The following is a 27,642-nucleotide window of genomic DNA, read 5'->3' on the forward strand; positions in this document are numbered from 1 at the left end:
CGTGTGACTCAGCTGAGTCCTCGATGGCATCCTGAACGACAAATGTCATCTTTTTCTTCTTGGTTAGATCAAAGGGTGCAAGCTAAGTATGACCAAAGAAAATTAAAACCACACAATCATGATTTATCAGGCAAAATAAAAGAAACGATGATGAATTTATTAAAGATGGGGAGATGTATAGACTAAAGAAGAAAAAATGATTCATGAAACTTAAAGAGTCAATCTGTGTTTCTTAGATGAGTCATGAACCAATGATTAAAAATTGAAAGCCCTAAACTTCCATCGAAGAGAACGCTTACAGACCAAAGAGGTTTATTGGGCTTTTTTTTAACGAATCTCATTTCAAAACGTGAGTTATAAAGTATTTAATTAAATCATTAGATAAAATAAATAAGTGTGGGTCCCACAGAGAAAACCGAAGAAGCAAAGGTTTCCGACCTTCATGAATATATATTTGTTTCAGCCATCAATGTACAAAGAATCATTTAGCTCAGTGGTATAAATGTTGTTGTTTAGATCTTAATAACTCGGTTTCGAATCACAGACTTGACACTTTTTCACATTTTTTAAAAATAGGATCCACATATCGCTGACGTGTCGCATCAGAAGTGATGCAACTGCCCTATTATAATGTAGATTTTTATAAATTTTTTAAATGTTATCTTTTTGTTTAAATATGTGTTTTTATTTACAACTGGGTCTTCTTCTGACTACAACTGGGCTTCTTTAGTTCCTCTGATATGTGTATTTCTTAAGAGTAAAAACACTGGGTCATTCTTTTCACAAACTTAAGCCTATTTAGGCTTGTATGTTTTTTTTATTTTCCTTTAATTATGAATGAAAGCCAGTTTACAAAAAAAAAATGTGTTTTTATTTAAAAAAACTGCATCAGTTATAAAAAAATCTCAAAATGTCTCGGGATATATATTTTAATCCTAAAATTGACATAAAGTGTTTATGAGTTATCTTTTAGTTCATTTTCATATCATTTTTATATGCACTTAAAAGATTAAATTGGCTAAAAATATTTAGATAATTTAATTTTGGATAGTTTAATTATTTTATAATGTTATATATGTATAACCATTGCAACTATTAATGATGGTAGTCTTTAGAGATGAACTATATCAAGTATGATAAATCACTGAAACTATTCATAATGGTAAACTCCGATGATGAAACATTGTAATGTTTGGTGTTAATAATAATAATTTTTACAAACTATTTTAATGATTGGTTAATAACCATTGCAACCATTATAATGTTTGGTGTTAACAATTATAATTGTTACTAACCATTGTAACGCTTGGTTATTAACCATTGTAACATTTATCTCTCTGGAGATGTAGAGTTGTGTGTATTTTTATCATATTCTCTTTGGCGCACTACTCGTAAGTACCTTATTTGATCCTTTTTCTTTTAGAGTTAAATTAATGATAATTGGATATATGTTTATATAACCTGATGCCTGATGCTCGTTGTCATCATTTAATAACATTAAATATATATGTAGAAAAATAGTAAAGTTTTCATAACTCAAATGACAAACTTGCTTGTTTAATGGGCAGACTCTAAGCGTTCCCTGCATGAGAGCATCTAGCAACCAATCCGGAAAAGCCTCCCAACAGGTATACTTAGAGAACTTATAATACATTGCTACAGTTTACATAAAAATCACTCTGATGTTATTCTTTTGTCCATAAATTTACTTTAGTTTGAATTAAAATTACTTAGGGCTCACTACCACAAGAAGGGAATGAGGAAGAGACGAGGGATCTAAGAAGCCGTGGACTATGTCTCGTGCCATTGTCTTGATGAATTATTTTCTGGAGATGGAGGGAGGCGGTGTTGGAAGTGGCCGCTTTTGGACAATGCCACCTGGTTTGGTGGCGGAATTTAGCGGTGAACTTAAAAACCGTAGAACTACTGTGTATCATCGAACTTTGAGGTAGAAAATGTTGAAGGTCGAGAAATAATTTTTTTTTTATCTCTTCTGGTTTCGGTTTATTTGTAAGTTTCTGTTTTGATATAGTGGAGCAAATTAACTTGGTCGTTCTGATTAAGCATGGGAAGTAAAACCAGGACAGACTGACTTTGATCCATAATGAGACAACGATATATGTTTCAACTTACGTGAAGAGTCAGTCCTGAGGAGTTTAAATAAAATATAGCTTTGGATTATTATTTTCACCTCTTTTTATGTCGATATCACTGATTAATACTTTATAGTAAATTAATTGACAATTTGATCCATTTTATTGTTGAGTTAGTGGACTGCAAAACAAAAAAATAAACACCAGAAAGTAATCAGTGACATTTCAAATGAAAAATAAATGACATCGTTTATATGATCATAGTTGTGGAACAATTTTTATAATTTCAAAGTTCTACAACACTTTTATTACAATATCATTATTAAATTCATTTACATTCAAAATTGAAGATTTTATTAAGGAAAATGAATCCAAATATGAATATAACTTTAATTACTCATTATGTGATGGGGAAATTAGAATTGTAGCATATAAAATTTTGAAGGATCTTATTCTTATTACTTTTAAAGTAGTTGTGTCCAGAGAAAATTCACCGAAAAAATCATAATACTATCATTGACATTTCAATTCCATGATGTTTCTGTAATGATACTTGGGAGAGACAAACAACTGAAGATTCTTTCAATTTGTATAATATTATACCAAAACTTGCTTCTTAAATCATGTAATACTTTGGAAATAATTTATATAAATGATACAAATAATGAAGAAGAAAAGAAGAAAGTGTGTACGATATACTAAGAATAATATGTTTGCAGATAAGAACTCTTAAACTTACCAGTAATTATGTTTTCGACCTCATATGTTTTACATGGTTTCATGAATATCCAACTTGTCGTTATAAGTTACTTTATTAATTTAGTAAGTGATTAGATTATAACGAGTTCATTTTAATTAGTTTCAAATATTCAGTTGTATTCAAGATTTCAAAATAAATTATAGTGGATAAGAAGACATATATCTTATTTGTTATAGACATATTTGTAATTTTGTTACAACCAAATATATAAAATAAAATCTATATTTTTAGTATTATCGATAAATACATATAAATGCATGCAAAATATTTTTTGCAATAAGTGTGTTTTTTGAAAGCAATTGTAAACAAGTTTTTTTTTTAATAAAAAAATATGTTTTATTTGTTTTTATAAAATGACTTTCCGTTCGATATCGCACGGATTCCTTACCTAGTAACACTAAAAGTAAAATAATTAAATTTGAAAAAAAAATTATGCAATGAATAAATAACAAGTGGCTTTCAGTTTCTTAACATCCAGAGAAAGTACATACATAAAGGGATGATTCGGTCTTTATTCTCTTCCTCTCTCCAACTATTCATTTTCTTTAATAGTTTTGTAGTGAGAAACTCTATTAAATTAGAGCCACATCGCATCTTAGAGCATGATTATTGGGGGTTCTTAGAATGGGATTCTTAGCGGAATATAAGAACCTGTCTCTTAACTTTTAACTAAAAAAGTTAAGAACCGGCTCTTAAAACTCTTATTTAAGAACCAGTTCTTAGCTTTTTTTAGTTAAAAGTTAAAAACCGACTCTTAAAAAAACTCTTATTTAAGAACCGGTTCTTAGCTTTTTTAGTTAAAAGTTAAAAAACCGGTTCTTATATTCCGTTAAGAACCTCACCCTAAGAACCTTCCAATAATCATGCTATTAGTCTTTCTACTTTTACCTAAAATTACTTAATTATATTATGAAACCGAGCAAGTACTTGATGAGCATGAGCACGAGCATGAGTACTAACCGTATGCCTCTGATCCCATTACATTGGACAAAAATAATCATATCAAGAAAACCAAAAGGAGAAACATGAATTCACAAACCATAAAAATGAGAAAACAAACGTAAGTCTCTCTAGAAATGATCTTTTCAACACACAACCGCAACAAATTAAAAACGTAAGATGATCCAATTTCAAGAAATGAGGTCTCAGATATTTCTCAAATTATGAAAGAGAATCCTATGAAAGATGGAGATGGTCATAAGTCATCACCAAACAGACCGGTTTTTAACAGCAATCCCACTGCCTTCTTTCTTGCCTCTGCTTTCTCCATAATCAACGGTCCACTTCTCAAATGTACAGTTTATAAAATCATAGTACCCGCCATGGAGAGACAGTGATCCTTTCCGCACTTTCTCTTCTATCCAAGGGTAACCAAGCAGCCTTTCTAATGAATGATTTATCGACGCCTGCACTCTTACACCTTATAAATAAGTTCATTGATTATCATAAGATATATATAAGTTGCATTGATTTACTAAAAAAGACATCACCTTTTCACAATGTTGGCACTGGTGATCAAAATGGAGGTTTGAAGCAACAGCTTTTGTGCTTTCCTTTGCCTTTTTCCCCACTTTCACCCAGTTATGTATGAAACTTCTGTTTACAGGAAAGTATAATAAGACAAAGATCAGCAACTAAGAAATTTTTATTTTTTCTCTGGATAGAGTGATTAAATGAGGTGATTAAAAGAAACCTGGAATCTCCTTCGCCTTGCATGCTCATTAAAGCTTGAATTCCTCCACACCGGCTATGACCAATAATTAAGATGTTCTCCACCTACAATTTTTAATAGATCAATCCCACAACTCCTCAATGAGAAAAATAATTGCAATGAATGTGTTTATTTGGTGTATATTGCCTTTAGATTTGAGTTTTTTTTCCCAGTGGTTCAAGATCTTTACAAGTGAATTTATAAATCTTTAGAAAGCTAATTTCATGAAAGGAACAGAACCATGAACAGTATAAACTGTGGACAAATGACATTTGTTAAGATTCTATAGAAAATTTCTTAAAAAAACAAATGCTCTACTTATAACAAGTTCAAACACAGATTTATTTTCATACATATGTTTTATTAAAAGGGTGCATTATATCTTAATATAATTGCAAGAGCTAAAAGATGCTTACATTAAGAGTATTCACAGAGAACTCCAGAGCAGCTTTTGTTTCAGTAGGTCCAGACTACAACAGACAAATGCAATTATATCAAATGTGAACCAGTTCTGAAAACGAAAAAAAAAACACTGGCGGTCTGCAGTATAGACTTTGTACCTCATATGAAGGTACTAAATTTGCAATATTACGAACAGTGAATGCATCACCCGGTTGAAATCCAAGGATGGCAGAAGGACAAACCCTAGAGTCTGCACAAGCAATCACCAGAAACTGTTGCTTCAAGTGTTAGCAACCATTCCCTTCTCCATAACAATATAATCTCAAACCAACCATCAACAAACAAACAATAATAAACTTTTACAGCTACCTTTGGAGCTTGAGCATCTGCCAATTTTTTGAAATGTTCCAAGTTATCCCTGTCAACCAAATCCTCCATAAACCATATGTATTAAGAAGCAAAAGACTGAAGAAACAAGGTACTCTCTGACACTTACATGTACTTATGCTTCTTAAAGGCGAGGAACCGCTGTTTCATGTCGTCAAACACGTCCGTGTTATCTTCTCTATCAACTGTAGCTTCCTGAGTCAGTCCGGGTGTCTTCTCTGATGCCATCATTTGCAAGTTGACAGCTTTTTTCCTGTAAACACCAACAAAAAGAACCAAACACTACTGTGAGGACTTGAATGTAACAGTACACATCTCCACAGAGGTTTTTGCCATTTTGAACCATAACAAAAACAAATCTTTTTCCAGTAACAACCTAAGAAACTAATAACATAAGATGTACTAACGAAATGCATCACAAAAAACAAAATCTTGTTAGATTCATATTATTACTAAACTGAAAACTCAGAGATATACCTGAAAGAAACCGGAATTCTCAAGTGGGTCTTCTCAAAGTCCTTAGAACCGAAGATCTGAATCAAAATGCGACAAACCCACGATCAAATCCCGACGAATAAAGAGAAAAGGTAGAGACTTGACGACACGTACCGTTCTTTGGGTTTGGAGATTGAGGAGAGAGGTGGAAGAGGAAGAAGAAGAAGGATCAAGGGAGAGAGAGAGGTGAGTGGGAGAGGATGATGCCATGAAAGGAAAGTTGGGTGTTTCGAATATGCGACAACAAGGGACAAAGAGCATTCATCTGAGAGATAGAAGAGGCAAGAAGAGATTTAAATTAAAAAAAATTGAATTTTTATTTGTTTCTGTAAAAGAAGTGGATATGAATGCATTTCTCCAACAAAGACGGAGAAACCAAAGTGTTTGTGCCGTGTCAGCTTTGGACCCCACTCTCAAATTCCTTTTGTAGTTGTCAAAAGCATTTCTACTCCCTTGATGGAGAATTGATCAAGGATTAATAACGGATGATTAATTTTAGGGGAATTTACTATCTTCAAAGATTTTAAATTTGAATTCAGCAAATGTTAAGCATCTTTCTCTACGTCCATTTTTTTGAACCAGTTTCCTTCTCTTTCCTTTTTTTTTGATCAAAGAACCAGTTTCCATGTGATAGTGATCTGATGGTTGTACAAAGACCACCAGTTTTTTTTTTTTTGTGTTTCCAGTTTGATTTTTCTTTTTGGTATATAATGATTAATTAATGAATATTATCCTTTCACTTGAAATTTTTAAAGACTGACTTCAAGTGTACGGTGGAGATTATGAGTTTAAGATCCCAGAATTTCCACTACTTTTATTTATAACCCTCTTGGCTTAACATTTCCCTGTTAATAAGTTTTGTTGTGTGTCCTTTTATATGTAAAACAGCGTGAAGTTAATATAAGGAGGAACAAAACATTGTAAGCAGATGACCAAATAAATCCCAATTTCACATGAGGAGGGGCTGTTTTTACTAAAAAAAATTTAAGTTCACAAGGTATTTTATGTTTTGAGTAACGGGTGAACGTTTTTATGTTTAGGATAGTTCAATTTTAGAAGAAAAATATGTATTTTTGTCACCTAACTCCATACATCAACTTAGGTGGATTAAGTTTGGTGAACGCCCTGAAGAGTTGATCAATTCATATTTAACTGATTTACATGGGAAAATAGCAGTCTCGTTAGCTGCTGGGTACAAATGTTTATGAAGAGTTTCGATAAAAGTTCCAGATCAGTTGTTCAAGAACGCTAAAAAGAGTAGCATTCAAAATGAAACCTTGGTATATATATATTAATTAATAATACTTATCAACTTACAACCTATTGTATCTAAAGCAAAGTATAAGCTGTGAGAACTCTTTTAACTTGACAAGAGTAGCAGCTTTGATAAACAATATGCAGTAGGATCATCCTCTTCATATCACCTTAAATACATATAATCTACCTTATCTTTCGAGTCTTATTTTGATTTTCTTTCAAGAAAGTATATAGTACATTTGTATAGAGCTTGTTCTACTCACCATTGTAAGAGATAGACCTCTTCAAGAAACTTGACCTCCCAACAACAGAAGATCCAACACTGCCTCTCTTCACCTTCTCTTTTCCTCTACCAGCAGCAACAACTTCACTCACCCTTAAACCCGATAACGAGCTCAAAGACACTGACCTTCTCACTCGCTGCAGCGACTTCTCTTCTTCTTCATCACTAACAACAAGACTAACAAACTCGTCAGCTTCTTCCTCATCACCTCTCTCGGTTTCTTCATCGAGTTCTCCACTTTCCTCCTCTAGAATCCTCACAAGGATCTCCTCAACACCGTCACTATCATCACCACTTACCGCAACAACAGGAGCACGACAAACCGGGCAATTGGTGTGTGATCTAAGCCAAGTATCAATACAAGGAACATGAAAAGCATGTCTGCACTTTGGTAACAACCTAAGCGTCTCTTCTTCTTCGAACTCGCTTAAACAAACCGAACAATCAGTTCCTTCCACAACACCATCTTGTTTGCTATACTTACAAACTTTGATCGAGCTTATAACCGTTGGATTCAAACCGATGGTTCTTATATGCCAAACCGGATGATCAACAATAACCGGTGAAGGTCCATCAAACTCCCAGTTCCTAGCTTCCTCCATGCTCCATCTTCTTGATAACGCTCTTGATCTTCTCCTGTTGTACCACTTGAAACAGAGAACGAGTAGAGTAAGGAGAAACAGAGTTGTGATGATAGAAGTAGTTGAGATGATCAAGATCCTTTTCACGTTTCCGTCTATGTAGTGGTGAATCACTGGAGGTGGAGAAAGATCTGTAACATCGACCTTCGGGCAGATGGAAGGACACTCTTTATAACAAATGGGTCCACAAAATTCTAAAGCTGTGTGCTCTTCTTTGCAACCCACGGATCCACAGTTCGGGGTGTTGGTCATATCCTTCGACAGAAACCTGTGAAGGATGCTCATGATTCTTGCTCCAAGATCATCAGTAAGCTAGGGAGATGGGGGAAGGTAGGGAAGAGAAGAGGCGATGAGAGTCTTCGTCTTTGTTCTCTCTTTTGCTTTCTTTCTTTAAAATCAAGTTTGGTCAATAAAAGTAGGTTGGCTGTATATATCATCTTACTTTTTATGTAGTAAATTTCCTTTTTTCACTAGAATTTATTTCCTTTTTATGTAGTAAATTTTAAGAGTACACGTTTTTGGAATAGAAAAAAAAAACAAGTAACAAAATCTAAAAATGTGTTTTTACCACAGAATACATTAAAAAATGATCAGAAAAAGTTCCAGAAAATTATAATTATACTCTTACTCTATAGATATATAAATATAAATACACATTTTAATATATATATATATATATATATATATATATCTATTTTGATTTTAAAAAACTTTATTAAGTTTTAAGCTTTTTTTATTTTTTCAAAAAAATTTAGAACCCTTTTTTAAATCCAAAAATCAAAAATGAACTTTTAAAAATCACTATTTAAAATTTTCTATACTAATTATAGATATTTAAAAAAAATTAAACCCACAACTCCAAATCTCATCTTCAAATCTAAACCATAAGTTTAGATTAATCAACCCTATAACTATAGTTGTTTTGCATTTTTAATAAAATTTATTTTAACCATTTTAACTTTAATGTGTTATATTTGTGATAAAAAAATTTTTAGAGCCAATCATAAAATATTTTTCAAAACTAATCGATTACAAAAAGGAAATAAATTTCAAAGTAAAGGTCTAATCATGAAACATGGTAAAGGAAAAAAAGACGAGCATATGCATCCTAACGAAGTCGGTGTAATTTTAAATTGTATTGATTATGATTTGGCTGTGTTAGGGATAGTTGTTGACTTATCCGCGTGGTGTACAGTAGGTTTGGGCATTCAGATCTTCGGGTCGGATCGGACCAGTTCCTTTTGGATCCGGAACTTTCGGATTCTAAACATTTAGATCCAATAGATACTTGTAAATTATCAGTTCGGTTTCAGATCAGTTCTTCTCGGATCAAGGTCGGTTCGGATCTATAATTAAAATACTTATAAAATACCCGTAATTTTCAGATCCATATCGAGTCCGGAACGGGTTCGGGTATTTAAAATCTGAGAAGGACATAACATACCCAAACTCCATCAAATTTAGTCAATATTTTTCATATATCTAAAATTTTACAAAATAATTTAAATTAAACTATTAATAATTAAAACAAAAACATGTTTAAACTCTAAATTTTACATTATTTTAAAGCTTCATATTATTTAAAAATGTTACAAAATAATAACAAATATGATTAACAAAAGATATTTCAACTAAATCATAAAATAATATATATAAAATAGAACACAAAAATCATAGTTTTGGATATACATGTTTTCAAGTTGGGTACAATTCGATTTTTATTGGATCGGGTCTATTCAGGTCGATTATTTTCGGATCCAGGTTTATTCAGGTCGGTTCCTTTTAGTTTCAGTTCTTTCGGATAAAAGAAATTTGGATCCAAAAGGTGCTTGTAAATTTCCGGTTCGGTTTCGGATCGAGTATTTTTAGATAGATTCCAGTTCAGATTTTTGGGGGGAAAACGGCTTATTCATGCCCGCACTATGAAGCCAGGGAAAATACATACCCTAAAAATATTAACGTACCAAAACATTCCTAAATTAAATAGGAATTTGAATTGCATACCTAAACTCATAATAAATAGCTAAAACATAACTCGTAACTGACACGTGTCAGTCCATTTTAAAATATATTTATTTATTTTTTAAATTATTATCTTTTAGTTTTTGTCATTTTATTTGTTTGTAAAGTGCCACAAATAATTAAAATCGTCAAATTGGCCTTATTTATAATTTCAAAATTGGAAATAAATTTTAATATATGGTGATATATAAAATAGAAATATTTTTTATCAGATAAAATATATTTAATAATATAAATATATTATTTTTATTATTATTATTTCATATTGAAATATTTGATACAAAAAATTTAAATAAATAGAAAACAACATAAAAACAGTATCATAATTTAAAGCCTCATTTAATCTCACTAGTTCTTAAAGTTTATAAAATATTTTTTATATTTTCTTAAGTTATTTTTGTTGCAAATCTTATTATGTGCTTGCGTGATATATATAATATAAATAAAATTAAAAATTTGTAATTTTTGTTTGTAGTTATCAAAACCAATGTTAATTACACTAGGGATAATGTGTGCGCTTGACCCTAACCTAGCGCCGAATCAATTTTTTGGTAATTATACGAGAATTAATCGGGAAATAGTTTTGTAAACTTTTTGTGTAATATTAATATTACATACTAGTTTTGTAGCAAAATAAAAATAATGTAATATAGTCTAGTGATTTTGTGCGATATTTGTTTTCTTGAGATGCTGCGTTCGAAACTATTTTTGGTTAACTAGCCATTCTTTTCTTTTATTAAGTAAGGGTAATCATTATTAAAGATCTCTACTGTAAAATCAAATTTCTAAAGAGTATTTTTAGTTATGTTGATTAAAATTTGAATGACTATATTTGTAAAGAAAATTTTATATAAATATAAATTGAGTGGTATTTCTTGTAAATATTACATATGAGTAAGATTATTTATAATTAATTCTCATGCTTTAATAATGTAGATAACATACTTTGATAACTAAATTAATTAATATATTGTATAAGATAACTATCTAAATTTTTGATAAATAATTAAATTTATTATTTAAATTTAATTAAAATCTGGTAAAAAAAATAAAATTGTACATTTCAAATTAAAATTATAAATACGATAAATTTGATTATTTAAGTTATTTACGGCATATTAACAAAAAATAGAATTATAGGGACTAAACTACAAAATTTTTTTTAAAAATAGTCCAAATCATCATATAACCGGTTATAGGCATGTTTTAGCTATTTATTATGAGTTTAGGTATGCAATTCAAATTCTTATTTAGTTTAGGAATATTTTAGCACGTTAATATTGTTTGGGTATGTATTTTCTCTGGTTTCATAGTGCGGACATCAATAAGCTGTTTTTCCGATTTTTGGGTCCAGATTAAAATACCCAGGCATAGCTTGTAGTTCTGAACTTTTGATATAGCGAGAGGCTTGTCTTTTTATAAAGAACTTGGCAAAATGTTTTTGACTAAAGTGATTGGTGAACAATGCTATCTTGATTGGTGAACAATGCTATCTGTGGACACCATTCAAGTGGCATATTCTTCAGCTTGTCCCACCACACAACAAACCGCGTCCACTGCTTGATATACTTTTTACATTTTAATGCATTTTTTATTAGTTACTAAAGATAAATTGTAGACTTCAAAGAATTAGTTATGTCTACTGATTTTTTATTGATTAAAAATTATGAAAATAGTTAATCATAAAAATAATATATTTTTAATATGTATGAAAATTACAAAACATATTCCTCCCCTATTTCAATATATGAATAGTTTTAGCGGTTTTTTCTTATTTCAAAATATAAATCGTTTCTAAGCTTCGATACAAAAGTTAATTAGCTAGCTAAGAAATTGCAAAATTTAATGTATAATTTATTATTGACTATTCTCTTTCTTTTTTCGACTAGATGTTAAAGATAAAAATGATTATTTTAAAATTTAGGTTTTTAAGCAAAACTACTTATAATTTGATACTGAGAGAATAATTTTGTAAAGAAATTAGAGAGTGTAAAATTGTTTCCCCTGATGGAAGAGCAACTGTGAGACCCAGGGATCTGTCTCAGCCGGTTGTACATTCATGTATGATGCGAAAGTTAAGATTCTTTGTGGTGCATCATAAATCGAGATAGAACTTTTTTTTTATTGAGCTTAACGCTCCGGTTTGTTTTCTGTCAAGTGTCCCAATATTAAAACCTAACTTATGTATGCAGGTATAGTAAATAGTAGGACGAACTCTAAACCATTTAATTAATTTTTTGGAGAGTACTATTTTCGACCGGACTTGAACTTGTAACTTCACAGAATTCTACTAAATAATCTAAAATTTTAACCTATAGACCAATTCATCGGCAAATGACTTTCAAAATTGATAAAATTTGTTTTAAGCTTATGAATGGTTCCAAGTTAAAGCTGTGGTGGGCCTAAAATTCATATCGAGACGTACATGAATACAAACAAGAATACAATAGGAGATTTAAAATCTAACGGTGGTGGGACCAAAGCAGCTAAGCCCCATAGCTTTCTCAAAGGACTTGGTCATGCGCTGTTTGGATCTGATAATATCAGCCGATGAAGAAGAAGACGCAGGAGAAGGAGGAGGAGGAGGAGGAGGAGGAGAGGAGCGAGATGGGATAATGATGGTACGGACATGAGCCATGGCGTTTTTGTGGAGTAAACGGAGAGGGTAGTTCCAGCGAGCAACGCCTTGGTCCTTGAGCACTTCCACCACAGCTATCACAGTCGCCACTGTCCACGAAGCTTGCTTTCCGGCGTTCATCTTTTTATGTATCTCTTTTAGTTAACAGTGTATATTATCTTTAGCTCTGAAAAATTAATGTGCTTGGAGGGTTTCGTGGAGCGTTGCGCTTATAAAGGTGAGAATCGAGAAAGTGGTACATAACGTAAACCAGTGGCTGCAGAAGCCGCAAGTATTAAGTTACAAAAAAAGAAGCCGCAAGTATTGTTATAATCGGGGAGCTAGTGGTTTTGTTACAACTTTATGACCAACGAAAAATGTTACCTGTGGGCTTGGTTTTTTAGTTTACTATTTAGGGGGTGTTAGTGGGAATTAGATCTATGATGATTGTTAGAATTTATATAATCTAGTGTTATTGGTTTACACGTTCTCACATTTCCATTAAAATCTAGAGTTATTGGTTTCATGATTTAGTAATTCTATACACAATCTTTTGTTATTCAAAAAGTCTAAATTTTAATGATTTTTTAAATCTATTAAAGTTGGTGTTATTGGGAGTTGTATTCTTCACCATTTAACTCATAACACAAGATTTTGAGAATACTACTTATATACCTTAGATTCTTAGAATCATTATATCAATGTGTTTTCATCGAATTTCACAATATACAAAACTCTCTGCAACTCTTTCTAAATTTAACAAATCTCTCAACTTTTAAAATAAAAAAACTCTATATAAATCTTACTCCCACTAACACCCCCTTAGTATTTACTCTTTTTTTTTTATCTCTCATAGAGTAATTAAGTAATTCGTGATATGTACTATAATGTTACTAAGAGTGATGGAGTGTAAATTTAAACCTATTATTTAAAGTTTAATAAAACACTAGATTTTGATCTGCGCTTTCAAAAGCAGGATAAATTTTCGATGAAAACTTTATATAATCGCATTTTATCTTTATTTAAAGTAGATTTGGACATAAAATCCGTAACCCGGAGTCTGAATCGAATCCAAGCTAAAAAAGCTCATTTCGTATCCGGTCCAAAATGTAGAAATAGCAAAAATAGTCTTGTAGGATGGTACAAACATATCCTAATCCAAAGTGTTATTAGCCGAATCTAAACAGATAAGCCAAAAAATTGAAAAATCTAAAAATTCCGAAAAATCGATCTGAATGTCTAAATTAATCACAAGTATAAACATTTGAAACATAAATATGTACTTCAAATATTCAATTTTATATTTATTTTGAAATGATAGCTAAAAATAAGTATTTAAATTTTAAATAAGTATCTTAAATATTCTATAGTATATAAATAAGTATTTACTTATTATCTTTTGCTTTTAAATTTTGGATTAACTTTGGATATAATCCGCTAACCATAGTAATATAATATAACCTGAATCCGAATGATATATGATTATTTTTTGAGTTTTATGATGTGATACAAATTAGAACCAAAACTGATGTATTATATCCTAACATTATTTGTGCTTATAATATGAAATTATTATTTTTATTTGTAAAACTTTATTTCATTATAATAGTAATTCAATATTATTATAATATAAATTAATTATATGGCGTTCAATCCGTCTCATACTTGATAATTTTTTAACATTTTATGAAATAGTTGCAAGTAACTATAATTGTAAATCATAATACATAATTTAATATACCATATAAACAAATAATATTAATGTCAACTAAATTTAGTATTGTATTTATCAAATTCAATTATATTAAATCATATTTTAATATTCTAATTTAATATTATATTGAATATAAAATTATTGATTATTTAAAATATCTATTTTAATATTTTGCATTAATAAATTGAAATATGTTGTAAACTGTATGAATATATGTTATTATTATGTATATGTAATTCTTTCAATTTATAAATTATAAACCAGTCAGTAAATTGATTAAGCTATCTTATATATATGATTTACTGTAATAATTTATTAATGAAATGAATTATGTATATATATATGTATATATATTATAAAAATTTTATTTCTTATTCGATAAATCAAAATGAATTAATATTCATATGTAATAAAATTAAAAATAATTAGAAATTTCATTATTTAAAATAAATATTAAAACAATAAATATCTATATTTTGAAATAAAAAAGATATTGAAAGATATTGTTAAAATGCAATATTAGAAACGATACTCAATAATATCTGTTGATTTTATTTTGAAAACTATTTAAATAATATGTTAAGATTATCTGTATATTTAATAATAAAAAAGTTTATTGTATGCAAAACAATAAAAAATTAATAAATTAAAAGGTCTAACCTATACTATTTGTAATTAGATAAAAAGTGTTTATGTTTTAATAGTATCGATGAATTAGATGATAAAAACATGAATTAAAAATTTAAAACAAAGTGGCGTATTGAATTATGTATTTAAGATGATTTTAGTTGAACTAAAAAATTGCAATGATTTTTTAAATCACTTCAAAATCTCATACATATAACTATGAAATTTAGATTTTTTATGTTTTAACCAATTTGGGCGATTGCGCATAAGTTATGCGTGAGTCAGACGGACGGTCCAAGCTTATCAAATTAAAAGAAAAAAGTTGGAGATTAATTGAATAAGTTATGCGTGTATGGTAAATCCATAATTTTATAATCTTCTTCTTCCTTGACACTGCAATTTCCAGCAAACCTCCATTGTTTTTCTTAATCAGTTACATCTTTTTCACCGCTTTCTTCCTCAAATCTTTCGGATCTTTATAGATCTAACTAAAGTAAAACCATTTTTAATATTGTTTGAACTGAGAACTGTCAACAAACTAGTGAATGAAAGATACGAGGACTCGTCGGTGGGATTAGGAGAAGCCTTCATGCTGAGCTTGAACCGGATGGAGCCGACTCGAAGAGAATAAAAAAGGTGTTTAATGATTATAGCTGGACCCGGCGAAGGGTTGCCTACATACCCCGAAAGGGGATCAAGCCAATCGTAGTTCTACAACAGAGGATCACAAGTGCCTAGATAAAAGCATGTGTTGAAGTGTTTCTCTCTCTAGAAGTAGAGAGAGAGATGGAGGAGAGACCAAAAGAGAGCCCAAGAGAGTCTCAAAGGAGGTTAGCTCCTTATTTATAGAAAGAAGAGGTCTAGGGTTTCCTAGTGCCCCCTTTTAAATGGGCTGAGCCCATTATCTTATAAGCCTTGTTGGGGACAAAGTCCATGTCCAACAGTAAGCCCCCCAGTTCGTTGAGAGAGATGGAGTTGATTTCGAGTTGAGCTGATCGCGAAGATCAATGACTCGGGGCCTGAGATGGGATCGAGCACTGGAGTCCTCGACCTTTCTGGCCTTGGACTCTTCAATGATTGTGCGGAGATCGTCGTTAAAGTCGTGAATGCGATCGGTTATCTGCGACTTTCGCCTGAGCGTGTTCCTTAAGTCGTTTGACCCTTCTGGTCTGACGTTCTCATTTGGTCGCTTACTGGAGTACTCGTGTGAGTCGTGGACCTGTTTGTCCTCTTCTTCATCTGAGGAGGGACTTGGTCGTACGAGGATGACTTGGACACGTCGACAATTACGAGGTTGCTCTTCTTCGACTTGTGCTTCGCCCTCGTCTTCGTCTCGCTCTTCTGGCTTGTCATCCTCTGTGCGCTTTGGCCGAGTTCCAGACTTATCTTGATTCTTCTGAGCTTTCTTTTCTTTGTTCTTGCTCCAGCTCTTGGTGTTGTTTGGCCTGGGCTTGGGAAGCTCGACGTTGGTTGTTCTGTTTTCGTAGGATGAGAAGAGGGCATCGACCAGATGCCTGCAGTTCCTCGTGTCGTGCGCCTTGGACTTATGGTAGCTGCACCATGGGTTTGGCTCGGCCGAGCCAGGACTCGAAGTTGAAGGTGCCGAAGAGGATTGCGGCCTCTCGTCATTCTCCCAGACGTTCCAACCTTTCTCGCGTACGACGACATACGACAGAAAGGGAAGGCTGTGGCGAGAGCGACCGAATCAAGTCCTGCTCGTGTTGTCGAGTCGAACTCTCCCTCTGAATTCGAGACGATTTATCGTGAAGCCATGATGGATACGGATAATATGGATACGCCTCAGCGAGTCCTCGTTGCTGAGTCGGCACGTCAACTCCGCGAGGAGAGAGAGGCTGCTTCGTTGATTGCGAGAGACGGTCAGGGTGGGGCAAGTGAAGGAGAGGCTGCTCTCCCTAACTTCGTTCCATGTTGTTATCACCCCGAGGGGATCTTCGAGGATCTCCCGGCTTTGGCGCCGGAACAGATGTGTTCTCCTGTCGTGGAAGGACAAACGTGGGAGAACTTCGAGGATACTCGTTCGACTCCTAGCAGCGTGAAGGCTTTGCTGAGAGAGTGCGGAGGAGTCGGGGTGACTTTCCTAATCCCGACGAGGTCTCAGAGGCCGTGGTCCCCTCCGTTGGGGTTTCAGTGTGTCTACGAGTCATACTTTCAGAGCGAGACCAAGCTCTGGTTTCCGATTCCTCGACTCATCACATCTTATGCGAGACGTCATGACGCAGCGATGAGCCAGTTCTTGAATGGCGCGTTCCGTATTTCGGTAGCGTTGATGGTGACGGCGGCGGAGATCGATATCTCGATGAGCGTGACTCTTGAATAGCTGACCTACGCTAAGTCCATGGGGAATGGATTGTTCTCGATTCAGATGAGGCCCAACTACAATGTGATTGTTGACCACCCCAGCAGGACGGCCAATTGGCAGCGCTTCTATTTTTACGTCAAATCTGATGGTTTTGCCTTCGAGGAGCCGCCCGGCGATCCTTTCGATTTTTATGGAATAATAAGCTCGGTAGAGCGCTATTGTTAGCTTATCGACTGTTTCTTTCTTTCGTTTTCTGACTGACGAGTCCTCGTTTGATTGCAGTCGATCACCCAGATTCGGCCTCCTATCCAGAAGAATTCATTGCTAACGCACATGCCGTCGTGTCGCGTGTTCAAGTAAGTTGGAAAGACATCACCGTTGAGAGGATTCAAAGAGCCATCGATAGGATCTCGAAGAGCAAGTTTTCTTTTCGTGATTACATATTTTTCTTGGCTCGCATCTGTTCACTCGAGGCCTTTATCCGGATTTGACTCGTCGATCTTTTGCAGGACTTGATTCGGTCGCTCTCTCCACAGCCTTCCCTTTCTGTGCCCTGGAAAGCCTACCGCTACCGCCCGACGACATTCTCAAAAGACTACGACTACAAAGTTAGAGAGAGAAGCGGAGAGCAAGAGAGAGAAAGTACCTGAGCCGGATGAAGAGTGGAGAAAATGAGATGCGAGAGGGGTATTTATAAGGGAAGGAGCGCATCGCACCCCGAGGCGTCATCATTAGGCCTAGATGGGCCTAGACCGGCCCATTTGGACGCGTGAAGCTCACCACATCTCGCGACGTTTCGACATCTCGAGGAAAACCAAGACCGATTTGAATCGAGACCAACAGTCGAAATCAAAACCGAAAGAAACCGCCGGTCCAAATCGAATCGGTCAAGTCACGGAGTGAGAATAAACGAGCTGTTCACACAGTCGAGGAATCAAGTGAGATCATAAACCTGGAACAATTGTCTTGCAAACCCTACTTCCAAATTCGCTGAGTCGGCTACGCTACTCACCAGCGAACTGGGGGGACTTACTGTTGGGTATGGGCCTAGCCCTCCCAAAAGGTCCAAAAGACAATTATCTAGACACATGATCACAATAAAGAAAGTCGGCTCGTGGATTTGCGAGCCGGTGATCGACTCGGCTTTAGACTGCTTTTGATCGGCGAGGCGACCAACCGAAAGTCGTCGGCTCGATGACTCGAGTCAGCGGCCCGTCACCACGGCCCAACCACTCGAGGAGGCCCATCAGGACAGAGCACATTAGGTTAGCGAGCATGTGTCTATAAAAGGAGGAGGAAATGCAACAAGGAGGAGGATCCGCAAACTACTACACTCACTTTCGGCTAGATCTAGGGTTTCATATCTTACTTCTCACCGACTTGTACGGTCCGACGAATCAACTTTCGCCGGACTAATTCCTTTGTTTTCTCCCCCTTTGTAACACTGTTTCGACTCATTGATCTAATAAAACACGTTTTTGTCTTGACCCACCGACGAGAACTCGTCTTTTCTCTTTATTAGTTTATCGACAGTCTCGGTTCAACAAATATCAAATGAAACGAAAAAGAAGTTTTATTCACAACCCTATTTAATAACTAAATAGGGCTGATTTACTGCCCGCCGCACGTATAATCTTTTTTTTTTTTTTGGTAACTCTGGTATCTGGGCAGCCACATTCCCAACTATCCACCCGTAGGGGGTCCAGCGCCCCAACGGAAGGGATGTTAAATCCGTTGTGGCCAAGGCTCGAACCCGGGTGGCGGGCAGTACAGCTGTACCTCCTTTACCACCAAGCCACGAGCGCTTGGTTCCGCACGTATAATCTTCAGCCGGGCAGCCGCCTCGACTGAGTTTTTGAGCATGAGTTTACCTAAAAGACTCTTTTAAAATACTTCATTATAATCTTCTCAAATCCTTTATTTAAAATATTTTGAATATCCCGTAAATTTAAAGTACATTTTTTGAACATCAATAATATTGAATTAAAAATATATATATAAATACATGTTTAACATAAATTTTGTTGTTACAAAAGTTATTGTTTTAATAAAAACCACTTTAAATTTCACACCTAATACATCCCCAAAGTAAATAGTGTCATCGCAGTAGAAGGTCTCGTAGACCGTAGTGAATTCAAAATCATATAAAACGATTGACATAGTTAAACTTATACAGGCAAATTCAATGTTGATCAAAATAAGTTGAATATTTATTCAAAAAGAAAAACCTGATAAAGATTGCAAAACATCAAGGAGTTTAAAAACCTGATAAAGCCTGCAAAGAGTAAACAACAAGTAAGGGTTTTAATCATCAAGTTGGAGAAGAACTTAAAAAGCTTGAAGTAGTTTAAGTTAATATATGGTCTTCCCTGTTCAGTGCAATAGAAACTTTGTTCAAGATAACTTCAACACTTTGGTGTGAATTCTCCAAAGCTTTGGAAACAGCTTGCCATTTCTCACCATGCTTTGGCTCAGAGACCAAACATCTGTTCAAAACCTCCTTTTGCTTTTCCTCGGAGCCATGTTGAACCTCGAATTTGTAATACACCGCCCAAAAATCTCCGTTATCCGGGTCAAGTTTCACGGTACGTTCAAAATATTTTCTAGCTTTATCCACTTTCCTTTCTCTCCAAAATATTTTAGCAACCGATGCAGTAACATACGCCTCTTTAATACAATTCTTCTTTAAAGCATCCTTGATCTTGATCTTCGGGAGAGGACACTGCGGAGCCATTTGGATATCAGCAGCTAAGAGGATACCACTTTTGGGAAGCTCTTGAAGTGCCTTTGACATTAACCTCTCTGCTTCTTTCTTATTTCCATGTCTTAGTTCAATACGAATCGCTGCTAACCAAAGCTCGTCTTATTTCGGATACTTTTTTCTAGCGTTTGTGAGAATGACTCTAGCTTTGTTGAGTCCGTTCAGTTTCTTCTCTTCAAGATCAGCTAGTGAGAGACACAATGGTATACACTGAGGACAATGATTCAAACCAGACGAATAAACTCTCTTGGCTAGTACTAGATGGTTAAGCCTTTCTTCGAGCTGTCCAAGCATTAACCAAAGCTTAAAGAACTTCGGGAACCGCTTCACGCCTTCTTCGAGCAATCGTTGCTCTTCTTCGACGTTGCCTAATTCCCTCTCGAAAACCGCTGATTTCATCCATACTCTCCCGGTTCCTCCTCTTTCTCTTGCTTTCCCCAAAATCATCCTCGCTCTTTCAATTTCTTTATTCTCAAACTCAAGCTTGAAAGCAGCAAGCCAGATTTCCTCAGAGTTTGGAATCGCGGCATTAGCTTCTTGTAAAATAACCCGAGCCGCGGAAACATCTCCAGTTAGCCACTTCTCTTTAGCACCCACTAGCCAAAGAGCCTCAACTTGAGGCAAGTACAACACAGCTTTACGCAACACTGCGTCAAGAGACTCTCTACTCCCATGGCTTCTCTCAAGATCTGCCGCTTGAATCCAAATACTCTTCTTAGTCAAGAAAACAGTAAGAGAATGCGCGTAAATCGCTCTTGCGGTCTCTATAGAACTTCTCTTCTCACATTTCTCTGCATCAGCAACCCAAGTTCTCTTCCTATCTTGTTCCTCAACGTCAAAACCAATGACATTCTCAATAATCGCCTTGCACGTCGCAACAGCTCCGGTTCTCTCACAGGCCTCAGCTTCTTCTATCCAGGTTTCCCGGTTAATAACAACGCCTTCACTCTGCAAAGCTTTCAAACCTTTCTCAATAATCGTTCCCACTTTATCGGTGTTCCCATTAGCTTCCTCCACCTTAGCTGCAGTAATCCAAATCCCGCGCTCTCTAGGAAGCTTTATCCTCGCTTTATTCAACAGTTTCTTCGTATTCTCATACGTTTCAAGCCTCGCAAGCGCTAACCACAGTTCTACATCCAGAGGACAACACTCCACAGCTCTATGAAGCAAAACAATCGCATCTTCTTCATTAACCATATCAACAAGAGTCTTCCATAACCTAACCGAATCCGGAACATTCTCCAAACCTCTCCGCAACACTAAAATCTTCCTCTCCTCCTCCAGCTCCGAAGCCTCTAACCATAGCTTCACAGAGTTCGGTATCTGCTTAACTCCTCTCGCAATCACCGCTTTCTTCTCCTCTGGTTTAGCCAATCTACAAGCTTCAATCCAAACATCCTCCTCTTTCGGACACTCGTCACATCCTCTCTGAATCTGAACCCTGGCGACTTTCAACTTCCCCGCTCTCTCTTCCAGCCTAGCAGCGGCAATCCAGCCGTTAGGATTCTTCGGGTTCGACACTGTTACACTCTTTAACAAAACTCGACTTCTATTGATATGAGACACATCAGCAACCTCCACTTCAAGATTCTTGAGCTCCGTCAAGTATCCTTTCGGATCAACAGAGGCTTTCCCCGAAAAAGAATCAGACAACTCATCAAGCTTCAAAGACAACAATGCGCCTCTTCCTTCACCTACAGCAGTCAAATCCAAGGCCTTATCCAAAATAACCGAATCAGGAACAGGCACAAAGCTCTCGAACCTCTTCTTCTTCTTCTTCTGACGCGAGTAATTCGCAGTTTCCGGGATACTATCCCATTCTTCAGCAGACACTGTATCTAGCTTCCTCTTCAAATCCGCAAACTGCTCGCAGATTTTCGGATTCGAAGCTCTGTAATTCTCGACTTCTTCTTTAAAATCTTTCCTTCTCTTATCAATAGCTTCCCATATCGCATCAGCTTCCTTGTCTTCCTCGTCGTATACGGAACCCGCGAACAATCCGGCGTCGTTCCCTTCGAATTCATCAAACTTGTGATCACTCTGACTCTCCTCCTCTTCAGCTTCGTTTCTCGACTTCCCTGGCGCACCAGCGGCGACACGAGCAGATCCGATATCGGATCGCGTTGTGAATCCGGTAGCTCCACGGCCCAAACCTGCGACGTAGTTCGCCGGAGGCTTTGAGTCGAGGAAATCGAGTCTTGCTCCGCCGCCGAGTAGAGGGATGTGGAGATATACCGTAGAGGAAGAACCGAATCCAAGATCCGATAACGTAACATCGGAATCGTCGTGAAGGTTAGCGTTTCGGAGAGAGAGGGAGTAACGAATGAGGGATTGAGGAAGATGAGTGCGTTGGTGAATCAATTGTGAGAAGGCGGAGATTGTGGTTGAATTAGGGTTCACGTTGATCGATAAGGTCTTCTCGTTCGGAATCGAGAAGAACACCATCTTTTGATTTTTTTACAAGAAGAATCAAATCGCACCAAGGGAAAGCCTATATATATATATATAGATAGAGAGCTCTTAAAAGACCTAAAAGCAAAATAAAATAAAATTCTAAAACGTGCTGGACAAGGAAACAAAATAATAAATAACCAAAAGCACCTGTATAAATAAATAAGGAACACAAATACGTTTCTAGTGAAATAGGCCGTAAATAAATAGGTCAAAACTCGACGTTTTATACTTATGCCTCGAGTATAAAGATTTGAGAAAAGTGAAAATACTTCACCGTGATTTTTTCTTATAAAAAAATCATTTTCTAAATTTTTATATCATAACGTGATACCTTTTTTTGTTATACTAATCAGACCATATTTATGGTTTTTACACCAGATCCAGATTTTAATTTCCGGAGAAAAAAATTTATTAAACAATTATGTAGATTACGGAAGAAAAACTTACAAGGAATCTTCAACATATATAGTACAAGTAAACCCGGTCAAGCGTGGATCTTCATAGGACGATTACGGTGATGCAATTAGATGTAGATCTTCATAGGGCGGATAGTATTATCGGTTGTCGAACCGTCTATGTAATTTTTCTTATAATTGTAATATCCTAATAAATCAGCGTTAAAAAAAAAATCAGACCATATGTATAGTATTTTAAAAAAAACCTCACATTTTTTTTTCGCAACAATTACCACTTTGATAGAAACACATGACAGAAGCGAGTCGAACTAAACGTCACTATCTCAATGTTAACTTCTATAGAAGTAAGGACAAAGTCACGAACCAGTCATTATATATTTTTTTTTTTTCACTAACCAGTCATTATATTTAACCTTATTTTGGGTCTTTGATGGTAATTGATCGAACAGGGCTCAACGTTAAGTAGTAATTAATAATTGGAATACATATAGAAAATTAGTCAGCTAATTCAGTCTTTTTTCTTCTTAACCTATCTAGATCGGTCTTTTGTTTTTCAGTTTTCCTTATGAATCAAAAACAAAAACACACTTTAATGATCTGATTTCAATGCTCACAAACTCTTACCGTCTTATTATCTTCCAACCATGGCCTCCATTTTGATTTACATAAACTTATTACAAGACACAAATCCTGACATCACAATCATTTCTCGTCATTATTCAAACATTGATACATCTTATTATTTTTTTTATAGCAAATCCAAGTTCTGTTGGTATATATCCTTCGTCTTCAACTAAGCCGCCGGAATGGTGTAACCTAATAGATTCAAATTCAAATGATGACATACGGTTACAAATAATAAAAGTATTAAAGAAAGATAAAAGGCTACTTACTTCCACATTTATAACCAGATGGAATCTTCTTGCCACAAGAACGAGCAACGTAAACAACTTTATCCATATCAATATAGTTTGTAACATCCCTTGAAACGTAGCGGCAAGCACAGGGTACGTCGATAGGACGGATTAGAGCACAACAAGACCGAGACGGCGGCGGAGAATTTGGTCCGGCGTTGCTGACGTAGCGTTGACACTCATTCATCAGTCCCGACACGTTAGCTCCACAGAACTGAGCTGTCGCCACGTTGACATTGTCGGAACCGATCATGAAGAAAGCTATTGCTACAACCATGATAATTATCCTTCCACTTGCCATCTTTATTGTGTGTTGTTGTTTCTCTTTGTCAACGGTTTGTAATGAAATCTATGTTGTGAATGTTTGGTCTGACGATAGATTTGTATATATAGCATAACGTTAATGCTCTGCTTAGTTTTGTAGGAACATACTTTTGGTTAATAGTGGAGAGCACAAGGGGAGGGAGTGCTCTATTTTAATTGTTATCTTCATTTAATTGTCAAATATGATATCAAGTTATGGTGCGTTGTGTTGTTGTTGGTGGGAATTTTTCGTGGCAGTTTCTGAATGAGGTTCCAACTTATATAATGGAGTGGTTGATCTTGCGCGTAGTGTCATCATGAAAGTGTACGTGTCTCTAAGATACATCTGGTTTGGTTTAGTTTTATTTTTGAATCCAGCAGTATCCCGAATTGTAATATATGATATGTCACCAAAGTTTACTTATATTTTTCCGTCACACATCCGTTAAGTAATGGAAAAATAGGTGATCTATCGGAAAGTGATTCAAAATACCGTGCGAGTGATGCCAAAGCACGGAAAAATGTCATATGGTGATTACAAGATCAGTAAACAATAATTTCGAGTTTTGGAAATATTAATGCACCACCCGCTGGAATGGGATGAAGCCCACGTACCGAGAGAACAGACGTGCGTGGCCCATTAGCCGTGGAAGGTCGGATCGTTACAAAAAATTTCTCAAAGTATCAAGCCACTAGTCATTTAATCTTATTTTTGGGACTTTGATGGTAGATGATCGAACAAAACTCCAAGTTAAGTAATTGTAACTGGAATACTTTCTAGGGAATGAGATATATAATTCAGAATTTTGTTTCTTACTTCTCCGTAAGCAAAAACATAACGGCGCTATAATGATCTGACTGAATGCACACAAACTATTACCATCTTATTACCCTTCCAACCATGACCTACATTTTGATTTACATAAACTTATTACAAGACCCAAATCCTGTCATCGCAATCATTATCGTCATTATTCAAAAATAATACATCTTACTAAGCATTTTTTATAGGAAAATAAAAGTTAAATCGAACGGTAAGAATTTCTTTTTTATAACAATCTAATGGTCAAGTTTTAGTTTCATTTAAATATATGATGTCATCAGTAATCTAAACGGTGCTCTTAGCGTTTCGTTTTCGAATCATCGCTTTTCAAAAGACACAACCCCTTCTTCTTGTACCAAAAGACACAACCGCGTACCAAAAGACACAACCCTTCCAAAAGAAAATTTCTTAACAAATTTATATATTGTTTCTTTGTCACTTTGTCATGCCATTGTTCTTACTCCCTTTCATTTTTAATGTCCCACAGTTTTCGTTATGGAAACAAGTGTTTAAAAACGCAGCCGAGTTGACGTAAAATCGGCCGAGTCAGCGCTGCAAGAGAAGGTGATGATCGGTCATTCGGTTGGCCTAGGCGGTGCTCCGAGTTATAACCATGTCAACCCATGAGATATGAAAGGGCGGCGCGTAACTGTGAAAAATGAGTTGAAGAAAAAAAATTAAAATCCAACAGTCATATGATAGTCATGGGTTGATCAAACGCTGTGTCTCTCGGTTGGAGAGTGTCTCTGGTGGTGTTTCTTTTCGGAGGCCATGGTTTTCCATTGGAATATTTAAGTCGGCATAGGTATCACGTTTTAAACTCAGAAAAATCCAATGGCATCATAATTGGAATAGTTAAGAATTGTGAATTTACATTGTTTTCTCCATGCCTATTTGCAACTGCCTGTTTTGGATACGTGCTTAAAATTTCCAAGAGGATATAAAAACATTCATAAGAGATTTTATGTATATTATCCCACACAAACATATTTAATTGTTGGTTAGAGACAAACAAAAATGTTATAGAAACCTAAAATTTATATATGTTCAATATTCTTAACGAAATATTTTTGAAAGAAAAATCAAAAACACACAAAAAAACACATCATACAGTTTATTTTCTTTGTTTTAAGTCAGTTGCATCTAATTTTTGTTAACAACCACTTATTTATCAAAGTAGCAACTTTTGACACATGTCTTTTCAAAGGTGTCGTCGCTGGCCGTGAAATGGAAATCAGTATTCGTCGTACAAACGAAATTTAGACTATCTCACATTTTAATTTGAATGGATATTTCTTGGTTTACACATTTCTTACTTCGATCTTGAAATTACAAATGTTAACAATTTATTTCTTTGTTTAGCAGCACAAAATATATTTAATATTTAATTTTAAATTTGTAATGTTTTATGTTTTCCATCCAACCAGCTTTCTTTTATAAACCTCCTTTGTGTAAATCGAATATTGGTTTCATTTCAATAGCACTTAAAATAAGTGCAGTGAAATTAGCATTTTAATTCTGTATTAAAATTTTCCTTAACAGTATGTATTGATAAACAACATTTCATGTAAGATTAAAGTTTCCGGTGCACAAAAAAAGATTAAAGTATCCAGCAACATATACAATATCTTCTTTGTGTTTAGAAAGTGTGAAAATTATCTTAAATATATTACTTTATTTTGTTTGTTTTTCCAAATCCATAGTTCAAATTTAAGCAGGTACATTATGTAAGTGAACAAACTTTTTAATGAAATAAGTTACGATTTTAAAATAAATGATTAGATCTTAATTTTCCTCTAAATTCAGAAATGGGTTTTCTATAATTTTATTTTTCTACATTTTACATTCACAATTTAAGTTATCAAAATTTATTGTTTTAACTATATTATTCATTATGAAATGAAAAATATTAGACACAAAATATATTTTATAATAATTTTAAGATCAAAGTACTTTTATTAAAATACTGTTCTCAAGTTTTTTACAATATAATTGTTCTACATTTTTTAAAAAATTAATATATAATACTTTTCCATGATTTCGAGAGAATTTGGCTGGTTGGGATTGTGTAGGAGGACGTGAATTGAAATGCATCTTTTTGGTGACGAACTCTCTCTCCTCTCGTGTTATTCGTTTTCTGTAAATTTTAATTTCTTACTTTATCATCTAAAATATTTGTAACAAACCAATAAAAATGGTGTCAATAAAAATCAAGCGAAAAAAAACACTAATGAGCGGTGAAGATTGTATTACATATCTTAAATGTATTGAATTATGTTGAAAAGGTATATTCTAATACGCGTCACATTGTTTTCACTAAAAATAATGAAAAGAAAAAGTCAATATCTTATGAATTGGTATAGAAAAATATATTTGTGGTCAATCAACATTTAGATGAACATTGCTATTAAAGCTTTCATTCAGTTTTGCCAATACTATTTTTTTAAACGTAAAAATTTGATAGATATTAATTCCTACACAAGCTTTTTTATCATAAGATCTTTCTTAATCATATAATCATTATAAATGACTTTAGCGATGCAATTTTCATTATAATTTCTTTCATTACCATTAATTATAAATATTATATACTCCAATTATACATTAGCTTTGTAACAGATTCTTACAAGAAATATTGCAAT

General features: G+C 34.4%; 3 protein-coding genes and 2 pseudogenes across 3 annotated transcripts; all 5 read right to left on the reverse strand.

The window, feature by feature from the left end:
• Positions 1-3,836: 3,836 nt before the first annotated feature.
• Positions 3,837-6,192, reverse strand: LOC106331470 (beta carbonic anhydrase 5, chloroplastic-like). Its single transcript, XM_013769834.1, has 9 exons — positions 5,963-6,192; positions 5,831-5,886; positions 5,463-5,606; positions 5,336-5,384; positions 5,125-5,238; positions 4,981-5,034; positions 4,547-4,629; positions 4,344-4,449; positions 3,837-4,259 (listed from the first exon to the last, which is right to left on the reverse strand). The coding sequence occupies exons 1-9, from the start codon at positions 6,107-6,109 to the stop codon at positions 4,059-4,061; spliced, it is 954 nt and encodes a 317-aa protein (XP_013625288.1). The 5' UTR covers positions 6,110-6,192; the 3' UTR covers positions 3,837-4,058.
• Positions 6,193-7,131: 939 nt separating this feature from the next.
• Positions 7,132-8,466, reverse strand: LOC106328326 (annotated as a pseudogene).
• Positions 8,467-12,374: 3,908 nt separating this feature from the next.
• Positions 12,375-13,163, reverse strand: LOC106332332. The gene has a single exon (XM_013770799.1). The coding sequence runs from the start codon at positions 12,807-12,809 to the stop codon at positions 12,507-12,509; it is 303 nt and encodes a 100-aa protein (XP_013626253.1). The 5' UTR covers positions 12,810-13,163; the 3' UTR covers positions 12,375-12,506.
• A 6,354-nt stretch (positions 13,164-19,517) lies between these two features.
• On the reverse strand, positions 19,518-22,535 carry LOC106332847 (annotated as a pseudogene).
• Positions 22,536-23,567: 1,032 nt separating this feature from the next.
• On the reverse strand, positions 23,568-24,252 carry LOC106332686. The gene is made up of 2 exons (XM_013771161.1): positions 23,854-24,252; positions 23,568-23,776 (listed from the first exon to the last, which is right to left on the reverse strand). Exons 1-2 carry the CDS (start codon positions 24,173-24,175, stop codon positions 23,754-23,756), a joined length of 345 nt encoding a protein of 114 aa, XP_013626615.1. The 5' UTR covers positions 24,176-24,252; the 3' UTR covers positions 23,568-23,753.
• Positions 24,253-27,642: the final 3,390 nt, after the last annotated feature.

This window comes from Brassica oleracea, chromosome C3 (assembly GCF_000695525.1).
Source record: "Brassica oleracea var. oleracea cultivar TO1000 chromosome C3, BOL, whole genome shotgun sequence".
NCBI lineage: Eukaryota > Viridiplantae > Streptophyta > Magnoliopsida > Brassicales > Brassicaceae > Brassica > Brassica oleracea.